The following is a 13,380-nucleotide window of genomic DNA, read 5'->3' on the forward strand; positions in this document are numbered from 1 at the left end:
CTCATGGTAAAGGAAAAGCTCACTGCCCCACCACTTTCAGTTGGTGGGAGAAATGCAAGCCCATCTTCCATCCCCTGCCTACTTAGAGGCTTCAACTACTGCAGTGGTGAATAAGGGGAAATCAGGGACCCAGCTGTCAACTGGACAAGTACACCTTACTGCATCTGACCTCTTCCCTGTGTGAATTGTCATACCTTCATTTTAGCAAGCACCCAGCTACTACTCCTGTCAGCATGCAGCACCAGCAGAGTCCAGCTCAAACTATGAAAGCAAAGGAATTTGTACTCAAAGGGCATAATTGGACCTACAGAGCCTTTAGTATTAATAGGCAAAAAAAAGCCTCATTTCACTAAGGCATCAGCACTTTTAGTTATAGCATTCCTAGAGATGTACCTACCTTAAAATAGGGAATTCCAGGCTCTTAAGATTCTAGCAGTGACCATCCAGGCCTCTAGATAGTAGTGCAATCCTAAAGACAACTTGTGATGCCAAGGATCCCTTACCTAATGCATGACAGATCATTTAGCTGCTCTCTGCTGACTGAGGAAGGCAGATAAGCAAGCAAAATAGCCACTGCCACTCAGAGGAATTCTTGACCTCTAAGCAGCAGGTAAAAACATCCTGTCATGTACAGGCCAAAAAAAATGCATAGCACTAAAAGCCTATGTTAGTCTCAGTGGCACCTCCCAACATAGGCTTTACCTACAGCAAAACTGAGGTAACAGTATGATGCTAGCTGTCTTATGGTTTGTTGCTTGACCATCGGCAGAATGAAGTCCAAGGGAGAGGTACTGAGCCAACTGTAGCAGATCAAAGGGTCTGAAGATTGGACAAATCTGCAGCCCTACTCAGGCTTTGAACAAATCACTACCAGTGCTGCAGGCCCAGCTGCTTCCAGTTTGCAGGCTGTTCCTGCTTGACTTGACTCCCGCTTGACTACCATGAGCATTTTCTGAGATGCTTGTAACAGTGAAGGAGGAGAATCCACTTCAAGCTGTCATCCTTGCGAAGTATAAAATCATCATTCTGACTACCTTCCCTGCAAAGCACTCCTTGGTCAAAGTTAGCATAGCTAGAGCGGGTATGCTTTCTCCTCAACTCTCACCCATGTTGGTTCTTGAACATAGGGAACCCTCCTCCATGTCCCACTTAAGGCTAAAATCTAATGAACAGACTTTCCTCCCCAGTAAGACAGGTATGTAATTTATAGAAAAGTCAAGAGGTAGATGACAAGCCAATACAGACATATCAGGAGTAACTGGGTCCAAATCAACTCTCACCCTCTGTTCTTCCTCAATACAAGTGGCCACCCCATCTGTCCTGACAGTGGGGGAGAGAGCACAAGGTTTGCTTTATACAAAGCCTGCAATTCCCTGCTTCCAACAGCTGAGTTCATCCTCTGCTAGCTGGCCAGCTCCAGCAACTGGTGCAAGATCCTCTTCTGCCCATAGCGCACTTGCAAGGCTTGCTGCTCTCGCTGGCTTAGTTTGCCATAAACCACCTTGTCATTGAGCAAGTCCTGCTCTGCTTTAAGGTCTGAGCTGTAAGACTCCAGAGTGAGCAGTGCACTGTCATGGAGCAGCTTCTTCCATGAGGCTTTGAGTCTGGGTATTGTCTCGTTAGACAAAGTAAAGCTCTCTTCATCCTCTGTGTCTTCTTCCCAGCCCTCGTGCTCTTTAAACTCTTTGAATTCCTCTGCAGCCATACACAGCACCTACAACCAACCACAGATACCTAGTCATTATCTCAGGCAGTGAAGCTTGACTACAGCTGAATAGAATCAAGGTCCCAATTTTCAGCTACTGAAGTTAGCAAAACACTGGACTCCCAGGGATTTGCATGGGGTTATTCACTACCTCCTTAGCACCCATTCCTATCAGCAGGATAGCAAAGCAGCTAGTTGGTTTAGTGGGGGTATTTGGCCAAGATGTGAATGCTGAGCATGCTTTCTTTCTTCAGTACAGCATGTGATCTTCAGGGGCCTCAGTTTCCCAGCAGTACTCAGTTTTATTGCAACAGTCCTGAGGGGGGAAGGCTGGTGTGTTTCTTAAAATTCCCTGCTCCTGGAACCTTATCAGATGAGAATCTGTTTTCATTTCCAGAGAAGAGATTAAATGTTAGTCAACTGCACTGTGAAAGCTTTAAAAAAAAAAAAAAAGCAAGCAAATAAAGCAGCTCAACATTTAAGATCATGGTTTTCAGAGGTCTGATTCCAAGTTTTCAGTGTTGCTAATGCACAGCTGGGGAGTGAAGGGGCCTCGTGTTAAATACTTACTTCCCCCTTCCCAGCTAGCTTCATGAGGGCTGTCACAAGCATAGACCCTCCAATACGGATAGCCCATGACTGCTCTCAGCTTCCTGCACAGTTTCTCCACTACACATCAAGTCCCTGCTACAAATTGGAGCTCGCAGCCACCAAAGAATTAAATGCCACATCCCCCAACCTGTCACAGCACTTCTCCCTCTTGAAGAGGATCAGAGCACAGAACCTCAACTACCCTAGGAAGCTCACACATCTCCTTCCACAATAAAAGGAGTGCAAACACACTAGACTAACTTGACCTCCATATAACCCTAGAGCGCCAGACTCCATCTTTGCAATTAGGCCCTTTCCTCCCAGTTCTGAGTAAAGCTATAATCACAGGAAGGCAAAAATGTCCCCATCCCCTTTATTCTTACAGTAAAAATCTCCATAACAGGTCAACATACTGTATTTATAAACCAGGGGTAGGCAACCTTTCAGAAGTGGTGTGCCGAGTCTTCATTAATTCACACTAATTTAAGGTTTCACGTGCCAGTAATACATGTTAACGTTTTTAGAAGGTCTTTCTATAAGTCTATAATATATAACTAAACTATTGTTGTATGTAAAGTAAATAAGGTTTTTAAAATGTTTAATAAGCTTCATTTAAAATTAAATTAAAATGCAGAGCCGCCAGGACCCAGGCAGGGTGAATGCCACTGAACATCAGCTCGCGTGCCGCCTTTGGCACGCATGCTATAGATTGCCTACCCCTGTTATAAACTATTTCAGAGCAGAGATTTTACCTGTAACCCCACATAGAAGGAACAACAGCACAAGTCATCGGAGCCTTTGGAGAATGAGACTCCATGGGGCAGGATCAGTGTAGACCTCAGACATCTCTGCCACCTAGAGATGAAATCACTTCCCCCAGAGTACCACGCACCTTCAATGTCATGGACAGCTCTTCCTCCGTCAACACTTCCTCCCAGCCAATCACAAAGGCGCCTTCTTCCCCCACCATCTCCAGCTGGCAAAGGAAATCCCACTGCTCAGAAACCAGCTGCCGCTCTGCTTCAGTGCTGGCACCTGTTTGAGGCCAACAGGGGGAGACCCATCAACCACGCCCACTGCATACTGCAGGAGGGATGGACAAAACTCTGTAGAGCGAGACACAGGCCGAGACTTTCAAACGCCGCTAGCGAATTTGTACCCCAACGTGCAATGCCTTAAAGAGGCCCAATTGCCACGACGTGCTGAGCACCACACCCCTTAAAACCCAGAGGCAAGAAGCACTTTCAGGGACCGTTCCTAAAGCAGAGGCAGATGTTGATTGTGGCGGCCTTGAAGCTCATCCCTGATGGTGGAAGGAAAACGTTGAGGGTGCCCCACAGTGAGTGGTTATGAAAGGCTGCCTACCATACGCTTCGTTTAAAGGGCTGCAGATATGGCCCATAGTCTCTTTCTACCAGAGTCATTTAGAATTAAGTTACCCCACCTCCAAATGCTACAGGCCACTCACCCTGCAGGGCAGCTCTGCGCACCGTCACCATCTGGATGTCGGCGGTGTCGTCCGTGTTGCCGGGGTATGGCTCAGCAAAGCCGTACATGTGCATGAGTTGCCAGTTGGCCATCTGGCCGTAGGTATTGAAGATCTCTTGGCCTTTGCTGATGGGCTGCGTGGTGACCATTTTCAAACACTCCTGTAGGCAGAGGGACGGAACAGGCACGAAGGTGAAGGCAGTGTCACGATACTCAGAGTAAGAGACTCCGTCCTTATGGGGCAAGTGTGGCCGAATTCCCCCGCCACGTCTGCAAAGGGAACTACGCCTTGCTGGCTCCCCACAATGGCCCTTGCGCATGAGAGAAAGTGATACTGGGACACACCAAGAAATCCTATCGCCTGGCAAACACAGGAGGGTTTCTCCGTGGCCCAGCCAATACCGGGCACAATAGGCTGACCTGGGAGAGAGAGTCAGTCCCTGGCAAACACAGAGGTGAGTGTAACATCAGCTGCAACCTCTCAGTCTCTGGCCCCGCTCCTGTCACATAAAAGCACCCTGGTGGCCCATGTGATCACAAAGCCCTTTCCCCTGCCCCAAGTCGCTGGGGTGGGAGAGTCTGCACTGCCATTGCCCGTGCTCATTCCATGGCAAACAGGGACATCAGTCTTCAAAGAGGGCAAACTAGGCCAGCATCATTCCCTACTGCAGGGGTCGGCAACCTTTCAGAAGCGGTGTGGCGAGTCTTCATTTATTCACTCTAGCTGAAGGGTTCGCATGCCACTCATACATGTTAACCTTTTTAGAAGGTCTCTTTCTATAAGTCTATACGTACAACAATAGTTTACAGAGTAGCAGCCGGGTTAGTCTGTCTTCGCAAAAAGAACAGGAGGACTTGTGGCACCTTAGAGGCTCACCCATTTATTTGAGCATCAGCTTTCGTGAGTTTAGTTATATACTAAAGTAAATAAGGTTTTTAAAATGTTTAAGAAGCTTCATTTAAAATTAAATTAAAATGCAGAGCCCCCCGGACCGGTGGCCAGGACCTGGGCAGGGTGAATGCCAATGAACATCAGCTCGCGTGCCATAGGTTGCCTACCCCTGCCCTACAGGAAAACGTACCTCCCAGTGCTCAGGCCCTCGGCATGTCCTGGAGCCAAGCCCCCTATCTGCCACCAGGCTGACAGCTCCCAACATGGAGGCATCAACGCCCCCTTTGCAATCAGATTGGCAAAGGCACACCCTGCTGCCCATGAAGAACCCCACTGGGCTTCACACGGGAAGATCTGGTCATTGCATTGGGGGCCAGGAGCGTGGAATCGCCTAGGGCTACTGTCACCGAGCAGTGCCTCCACCAAGCAGGAGCAATATGGGTCGCAAGTCACGGCGCTCAGTACTGGGTAACAGGGGAGGGGCTGTGGGCTGTGGCAGGCAGGGCAGAAGACTGGATGATTTAACAGTCCCCCACCTGGCTTTGGAATTTAGGAGTCTCAGTGGAGAGCAAGGGCTGGGCTTCCCCTCCAGCACCCCGCATCAAGAGGGAGAAAACCAGAGGGGAACCACACTGCAGCTTGTTGCAATCAGACAGAACCAGCTGGACGAGTAATGAGCCCTGGCCAATGCCTAGGGATACATACACTCTCCACTCACACAGCTCCCCACCTACTCACCAGGGAATATTCCAGGTTGGCATTGTGATTGGCCACGTGATTCAAAATGTCAGCCATGGGCACCATCATGGGCGGGTTGGGCTCCTTCTCATCCTCGTCTTCCTCGTCCAGGGGCTCCTGGAAGCTATTTGGGAGGAGAGGAGAGGACAAGCCGATTCCCAGCCCTGTGAAATGAAGCCATGGCCCTTAGCCCACCCTGGGCCGGTGACTGCCAGGGGCCGGCTGGCTACCTCGGAGGGCACAGAGAAGAGTAAGCAGTGTGAGTGCCAGAGCCACCTCCTTCCAGGAGAAGCCCGGTGAGCTACAATCTAGCCCTCCTGTCTGACTCCCCAAGGAGATTCCTCAGGCTCACCCAGGGAGGCTTCATTTCTGCCCCTCTGGATCCAGAGATGTCTGCTGCGGAACTGCCCTCCCCATCTCACCTGTAGGCCATGACGAACGCCACCAGCCTCCGGTACAGCTCTGGCGTGTGCAGCTTGGGGTCAAAGAGGTCCAGGTGGGACTCCATGAAGGGCAGGATGATGGAGGTGTACTCCAGCTGGATGTTGGCCAGGTCTTTGTCTACTGCTTCTAGGATGCCAGTGCCTTGTAGGAGCCTCACCCTCTCTTCTTCAGGCCTGTATCAAGGGGCAGGGAGGGCAAAGACGATCCCATTATCCCCACCCAGGAAGGGATTGAATTAATATAGTTACCCTTGAGTCAAGTCTCCAGGATCTCCTATGGCCTCCCACTCCACTGCTGTCTGCATCCAGTTAGCTTGGACCCCAAGTTCAACCCACCATAAACCCTGGCTAGCATTTAGGATGGGCAGCCACCTAGGCTGCTAACGTATCTAACAGAACCAAGCTACAAACATGCCTAGCCCCAGTGCTGCTGACCCCTGGGGAAACAGCCAAAGAGGGCAAGAGGCACATAGCCAGGAACAGAACCGAGGCCAGACCAGTGCTTTATCCCCCGTAACACACCGACTCCCAAGAGCCAGCGCCCCGGCGGCAGGAGGGACCCAATGCCCAGGACCGAGTCTCATGCAGGCTGCTGGATTTCTGCAGCCTGACGCTAGCATGTGGTATAATCTTACCAGAACATGGGGTGATCCATGCGGCTGAAGTCAGGCCAGAGCGAGAAGTAAGGACGCCAGTGGGAGTTGCTGGCCATGTATTCATGCAGCAAAGACAGGAGAAGAGGCACCCAGCCAGACTGACTCTCCAGGGACGCTTGGTCTAGGGAGCCAAACACAGAGGAGACAGGAAGGAGAGGAGAGGAAGAACATGCCGAGATCCCAGGTCCTGTTATTCCTTCACCGGAGAGCCAGTGCCCTAGGCTGTTACGGACCAAAATCACTGCACTGCTCCAGGCTCCCTGGCAGAAGGGGTGGGGTTGAGTTGGGGACTCCAGACTTGCTACTCCCAGGATGGCGGGGAGACACGAGGGTGGGGGTGGCTCTTCCACCAACAATCCCTTCTCCCACTTCTGTTAGAAGCCCTGCCAACCACTGCCCTCTCCAGCTCTAGCTCAGACAACTCCCTCTCCCCAGGAGATTCCCCCAGGCTACAGGCTGCCTGAAGCAGACGAGAGCACGTTGGCCATTGACTAAGGTCCAATCAAAGACAGCCAGGTTAGAAAAGCACCGAACTTTTAAGAACTTCATTCCAACGTGGCAGCCAGTTGAAGTCAGCTGCAGGACTCCTCAGCTCTACGCCACGTGCCCTGCTCTCCTACCTTTTTCCAAGAGGGACCGGATGGAGGTGGTGTGCTGGGACAGGAGCGCAGCTCTTGGAATGGTGAAGAGGACTTCTCCCATCTGGAGGTCCTCTCTGGCCAACAGGCCGTAGTCTGACACCGTGCCCTCTTTGCTCACGTAGACCTATGAGAGAGGTGCCTGTCAGGGCCTGTGGGGACCCTGGTGAAAACCTGCCTCTGATGGGACAGCAGTGAAGGGTTGCAAGAGAAATGAAGCCAAGAGGTCAGGAGAATAAATCCAAGCAGCATCCATGGAAGCCCAGACAGCTAGTCTCATCCCCCACGTGGCCGAGGGATTTCCTGCCAACGTAAACAGGAGGTTGGTTTTTAAATAACAAACTGATAGCCGACCCGACGGCTGCACCCTTGCACTAGTGCATGTGAGAAGTAACTGGAAATCACCACCTCGTAAGCCCTCACACTCAGCCTCGCTGCTTCCCGGCCCACCACTCCAACCCCTCCCCACTCATCTGCAGAAGTTCTGGGATCACCCTGCCCTTGGAAAGCCAGCCTTGCCCTATCAGCCCGATGGGTTGCAGATACCCATACGCCACACTCAGCCTGAGACCTTTGAACACTGGGACTCACACCCAGGTGAGGGTCACTCGATACCCAGCTTCCATCATCCGGATCCTCCTACCTTTGGGCTGAGCTCCAACCCGACCTTCTCACACCAATCCAGGAAGCCAGAAAGGGTGTCAGCACTGCCATCCTCGGCAAGGCTGCCCCCCGCGGCTACCTGCTAACAGAAATAGGGGTCAAGCTTAGAAAACAAGGACAGCTCAGGCACTGGAGAGATCTTATGGCAGAGAACGGAGGGTAACCCTGGAGGCCTCCCTAAGTTCCAGGTTGGGTAAATTACACCACAGAGGGAAGCCCTAGGGTCCAGCGGACGGAACAACACATCAGACGTTAGGAGACCTGGGTATTATTTCCAGGATCAGTCTGGCATTGGGCAAATCATTTCATTTCACCTGGGCCTCAGTTTCTCTATCTCAAACAGGGTGATACGGGTGCCTATCCATCTTTGTAAACTGCTTTGAAGCCTACGGACGGACTGAGTATTATTAATAGCTATCCCTATAGCTTCAATTGGATACCCTGGTTCCTTCACTTCCTGTCTTTAAGGGCTGCTATGCACTGTTACACATCTGTTGTGTTTCTGGGCAGAGATGGCTGCATTCCTGCAGTGAGTGAAGTGCTTTGGGATGAAAGGGGATATTTATATATTTATACATCATCAGAAGACAGGCTAGTCACGCTTGTCTCTCCCAACACAGGCCCTGGCTGCAGGGAAGAAAGGAAGAATGACAGAAAATGACTGTTCTCGGCTGTGATCAGCTTTGAACTGGAAGCTAAAAGATCTCAGAAACATTTACAAGAGATTAAGTCACTTCTTCGGGTAGGGCTTCCGTTCTGTGGCACAGACAGATTATTTGCTATTGCTCTTCGATTCAACAGGGCCCAGCAGTCTTCCAGACTGTAACAGGTACTGTTACCCCCTTCAGTGCGAGCATGGCTGCTCCCCACACCACTGGTGAGTCTGTGCCCCAACGGGAATAAAACCCATCTCCCTCCCATTTACTGTTGGTTGAACTGTTTGCCTGGTCAGAACAAGCTTACGTTCGAGGGAAATGCCAAAAATCAAAGTATCATTGAAAGTTAGCATTTGAAACTGGATTGTTACTGAAAACGTTAGACAAGTAGCAGGCAAAACACAATGATCTGGGATTTCCCCCCCCCGGGTCAGAACACAGAGCTCCATTTGCAAGGATTTGTGGGGCCATTATTGTCATTCACAATCACTCGACTAGCCCGTGCAGGTGTCTAATCCTTCGCTAATCCCAAACGTTTCAAATTGCAGGGTGATCATTCTGGTCCAAAAGTTCATTCTAGAAGAGTGTTACAAAGGGCCTGTCTACACTACTGCTTAAGTCAGGGGCAGGCAAACTTTTTGGCCTGAGGGCCGCATTGAGTTTCCGAAATCGTATGGAGGCCCGGTTAGGGGAGGCTGTGCCTCCCCAAACAGCCAGGCGTGACCCGGCCCCCGCCCCCTATCCGACCCTCCCTGCTTCTCACCCCGACGGCCTCCCCCGGGACTCCTGCCCCATCCAACCCCCCCTGTTCCCTGACTGCCCCCCCCAGGACCCCTATCCCATCCAACCACCACCCCTCCCCGGAACCCCTGCCCCTGACTGCTCCCCACCGCCCCATCCAAACTTCCCTCCTTCCTGACTGCCCCCTGGGACCCCTGCCCCCATTCAACCCCCCCGTCCTCTGACCGCCCCGCCCCCTATCCACACCCCCACCTCCTGACCACCACCCCGAACTCCCCTGCCGCGCCGCCCAGAGCACCAGGACAGGCAGCTGCACTGCCCGGCTGGAGCCAGCCACACACCGCGCAGCCAGAGCACCGCTGCCCCAGGAGCTCCCCGCCCTGAGCATTGCGCGGACAGCGCAGTGAGCTGAGGCTGCGGGGGAGGGGGACGGACAGCGGGGGAGGGGCTGGGGGCAAGCCTCCCGGGCCAAAAGCTCAGGGGCCAGGCAGGAGGGTCCTGCGGGCCGAATGTGGCCCGTAGTTTGCCCGCCTCTGGCTTAAGTCAATGTAACTTGCGTTGCTTGGCATGGGGTTTTTTCACACCCCCGAGCAACATAAGTTACATCGCCGTAAGCAGTAGTGTAGACGAGCCCTAGCTCAAAGGGTCACTTACCCAATGAGGCAGCAGAAACAAGACTGCATGGCCATTCATACAACACAAAACAGCCAAGGGTCAAAGCGGGCGGTCTGGAAACAACCCATAGGTAAAAATTCCATAACCAGACTATTCGGCAAACAGCTTTGCAGAAATCAAGGCTGGTTTGTGACTAAGCTGCTAATTAAAGGGAGCTACTTTGCTAGTGAAAATTATTTAAAACCATTTGACTAGCTTTGATGAAAAGATTCCACCTAAAACCTGTATTCACTCCCTCTAGAGTCAAGTTGCTTTGTTCGGTGTTTTTCTGACTCATTATTCCTACATATTTATTGCTAACGTGAGCAAGGTGAGAAGGTTGGTCTGATTTCATTTTCAGGATTTTAATCTTCATAAGACCGGCCACACGGGGTCAGTCCAATGGTCCAGCTAGCCCAGTGTCCCGTCTTCCGACAGTGGCCAGTGGCAGGTGCCCCAGAGGGAATGAACAGAACAGGTAACGATCAAGTGATCCATCCCATCGCTCATTCCCAGCTTCTGGCAAACAGAGGTTTAGATACACCCAGAACACGGGGCTGTATCCCTGATCATCTTGGCCAATAGCCATTGCTGGACCTGTCCTCCGTGAACTTATCTAATTCTTTTTTGAACCCAGTTATACTTTTGGCAGGGGATGCTGTGAAGGCCAACAAGTTCCACAGGCTGACTGAGCGCTGTGTGAAGAAATATTTCCTTTTGTTTGTTTTAAACCTGCTGCCTGTTAATTTCATTAGGTGACCCCTAGTGCTTGTGTTATGTGAAGGGGCAAATAACACTTCCCTATTCCCTTTCTCCACACCAGTCATGATTTTATAGACATCCATCATATCCCCCGAGTTCTCTCTTTTCCACACTCAACAGCCCCAGTCTTTATAATCTCTCCTCACACTGTTCCATACTCATCATTTCTGTTGCCCTTCTCTGTACCTTTTCCAATTCTAATCTATCTTTTTTGAGATGGGGGAACCAGGACTGTGCACAATATTCAAGAGCTGTATGTACCATGGATTTCTATGATGGCATTATGATATTTTCTGTCTTATTATCTATCCCTTTCCTAGCGATCCCTAATGCTGCACATTGAGATGTTTTTAGAGTATTCTCCACGACTCCTCCAATCTCTTTTTCTTGACGGTAACAGCTAATTTATTTTAGGCCCTATCATTTTATATGCATAGTTGGGATTATACTTCCCAGTGTGCACTACTTTGCGTTTATCAACACTGAATTCCACCTGCCACTTCCTTGCCCAGTCACCCAGGTCTGGGGGATCCCTTTGTAACTCTTCCCGGTCTGCTTTGGACTGAACGATCTTGAGTAACGGAGGAGCATCTGCAAACTTTGCCACCTCCCTGCCCACCCCCCATCTCCAGACCTTAGATTCAGACTTTAACCCGCTTTAAGAAATGTTTAATTTAAGTAGATTTCAAGGGAGTCAATACAGGGGCCGACTCTTGGCTCTCACCTGTCGCGCTGATGACAGTGACTGGCTGTTAGGCTCGGAAGTGCCAATATAAAGACGGGTTTCAGAGTAGCGGCCGTGTTAGTCTGTATTCGCAAAAAGAACAGGAGGCCTTGTGGCACCTTAGAGACTAACCCATTTATTTGAGCATGAGCTTTCCTGAGCTGCAGCTGCAAGGTGCCACAAGTCCTCCTTTTCTTAATCTAAAGAGCAGGAGACACGGCCCCTAACGAAGGCAGAACAACGTTTCTGGCAGAGCTGGATTCGGCTACCCGGGGCGGGGGGTTTACTTCCCCAGCCCGGATCACACCAGCCCACAGGCTTCCCCAGCCCGCCCCAGTAGTTACTGGCTGCAGCCGAGCCCGCCGCTCCCTCCTCGGCCCTGCCCAGCCGAGCCTGGGAGAGCCGCGTCTTCCGCCCTCCGGTGCAAACGCTCCTCGCTCAGGCAAGTGGCCCCGGCTCTAGGGCCGGCCAGGGAGGAGCGGCTGGGGAGGGGGCTTTTCCTTCAGCGAGAGCCCCCGGCATCTCGGGGGCCCGGGCCCGCCCCACGGGGCTCGCTCCCTCCCTCCCTCCGGCCCCCCCCGAGGCTGGACCCGCCCAGGGTGGGGGGCAGGGGCCGGAGCCCCGAGAGGCGCGTCCGCCCCCCCGCTACCTTGGGCCTCTTCGCCGCCGTCGCCATGCCCGGCCTCGGGGTGGGACAGAGCCGCGTCCGCAGCGCAGAAAACAGGCGGCGGCCGCCGCTTCCACGTGGTTCCCCAGCACCCGGGGCCGCCTTCCGGGCTGGGGCCGGCCACGCCCCCTCCGCTTACGGGGGCCGAGATGGGCCTGCCGCGGCAGGTTCCTCCCCCCCCCCCCCCGCCCCAGGGGCTCCCTGGGGACTAGGGGGCGGGGCTGCCCCGTGACCCAGCAGGGAGCTGGCTGCAGTCTGGCGAGGGGCGGGGCCAGGGGCCAGGAGGGGTGACTGGGGGAATGGGGCCAGGCTCACCCCCCCCCCCCCAATAAAGTGCAGCCCCAGGCCCTGGGGAGCAGGGTCATTCTGGCGGGACAAACCCTTCCAGTGCGGGGGTCTGTGGGGTCCGCGCGCAGCCCGTGGGCCCTTGGCGTGTAGGGCTCCCCTGGGAGGCGCCCTGAAAACAAAGGGCGCACAGTGCTTTGGGGAATGCAGCTGGGGGCGGGGGGGTTATAAACACACCAGGTGGGATTTTCAAAAGGGACCAGTGATTGGGGGGAGGGGGGGACAAGAGGTGCCTCAAAGGAGCCTGTTTCCAGAGGGCAGGTGGCTCAGCAGGGCCTGACTTGGGTGGCAAGTTGAACACCCAGAAATCAAGGCAGTCCAGCCACTGGTCCCATTGGAAACACTTGGCCTCAGTGTTCTGGTTTCAGAAGTTTCCAGCTGAATTAAAATTCAAACCCTTTGCTGCTGCTTTTTGCAGTAAGAAGGTGCTATTCCCACTGGTGAAGTGAGCTAAATCAGTTCTCAGAGGGGGTGGTTATGAGAGCAGCCCCATGGCCTTCCTGGGGTGGTGGCCCCACACTGTAGTCACTTCAACACTGACACTGTAAACCTTGTGCCCAAGTCATTGGTTTTCCCTTTTAGGAAGCGTTGTCAGACACACTGATTTGTAGCTCAGCTGGCTTAGCTTCAAACATTTAGCCAAAGGAAGCGGGTTGGGATGTTGGTGTCATTAATGGCTTTAAAGGGAGCCTCTGAGAATGCCTACAGGGTCGGGCCTGCAGGTGAAATAGGCAGGGGAATGCCTAGTTTGTGAATCCTACCAGAGCAATTCAGCAGTGGCAGGAATCATAGAATCATAGAATATCAGGGTTGGAAGGAACCTCAGAAGGTCATCTAGTTCAACCCCCTGCTCAAAGCAGGACCAATCCCCAATTTTTGCCCCAGATCCCAAATGGCCCCCACAAGGATTGAACTCACAACCCTGGGTTTAGCAGGCCAATGCTCAAACCACTGAGCTATCCCTCCCCCCCCAAAAAAGCAGGACCAATCCCCAACTTTTGCCCCAGATCCCTAAAT

At 52.6% G+C, this 13,380-nt stretch overlaps 1 protein-coding gene across 3 annotated transcripts; it reads right to left on the minus strand.

The window, feature by feature from the left end:
- Positions 1–1,187: 1,187 nt before the first annotated feature.
- Positions 1,188–12,133, minus strand: SETD6 (SET domain containing 6, protein lysine methyltransferase). 3 transcript variants are annotated; one of them, XM_048816672.2, is made up of 9 exons: positions 12,001–12,133; positions 7,795–7,893; positions 7,134–7,278; positions 6,493–6,634; positions 5,837–6,031; positions 5,415–5,538; positions 3,765–3,945; positions 3,189–3,331; positions 1,188–1,714 (listed from the first exon to the last, which is right to left on the minus strand). In XM_048816672.2, exons 1-9 carry the CDS (start codon positions 12,025–12,027, stop codon positions 1,403–1,405), a joined length of 1,368 nt encoding a protein of 455 aa, XP_048672629.2. In that variant the 5' UTR covers positions 12,028–12,133; the 3' UTR covers positions 1,188–1,402. The 3 variants fall into 3 exon arrangements, with proteins under 3 accessions (XP_048672629.2, XP_048672628.2, XP_048672630.2); XM_048816671.2 differs by having other exon boundaries at positions 7,795–7,896; XM_048816673.2 differs by lacking the exon at positions 12,001–12,133 and having other exon boundaries at positions 7,134–7,454; positions 7,795–7,896.
- Positions 12,134–13,380: the final 1,247 nt, after the last annotated feature.

Source organism: Caretta caretta, chromosome 12 (assembly GCF_965140235.1).
Source record: "Caretta caretta isolate rCarCar2 chromosome 12, rCarCar1.hap1, whole genome shotgun sequence".
Lineage (NCBI taxonomy): Eukaryota > Metazoa > Chordata > Testudines > Cheloniidae > Caretta > Caretta caretta.

Bases quoted from the DNA above. Each gene is read 5' to 3' on its own strand.
- SETD6 (XM_048816671.2), bottom strand. From the start codon at position 12,027: ATGGCGACGGCGGCGAAGAGGCCCAAG. The intron at 7,897-12,000 runs GTAGCGGGGGGG...TATTTCTGTTAG, and splicing joins CGGCGGCGAAGAGGCCCAAG to CAGGTAGCCGCGGGGGGCAG. The intron at 5,539-5,836 runs GTGAGATGGGGA...CCTCCCAAATAG, and splicing joins GCGTTCGTCATGGCCTACAG to CTTCCAGGAGCCCCTGGACG.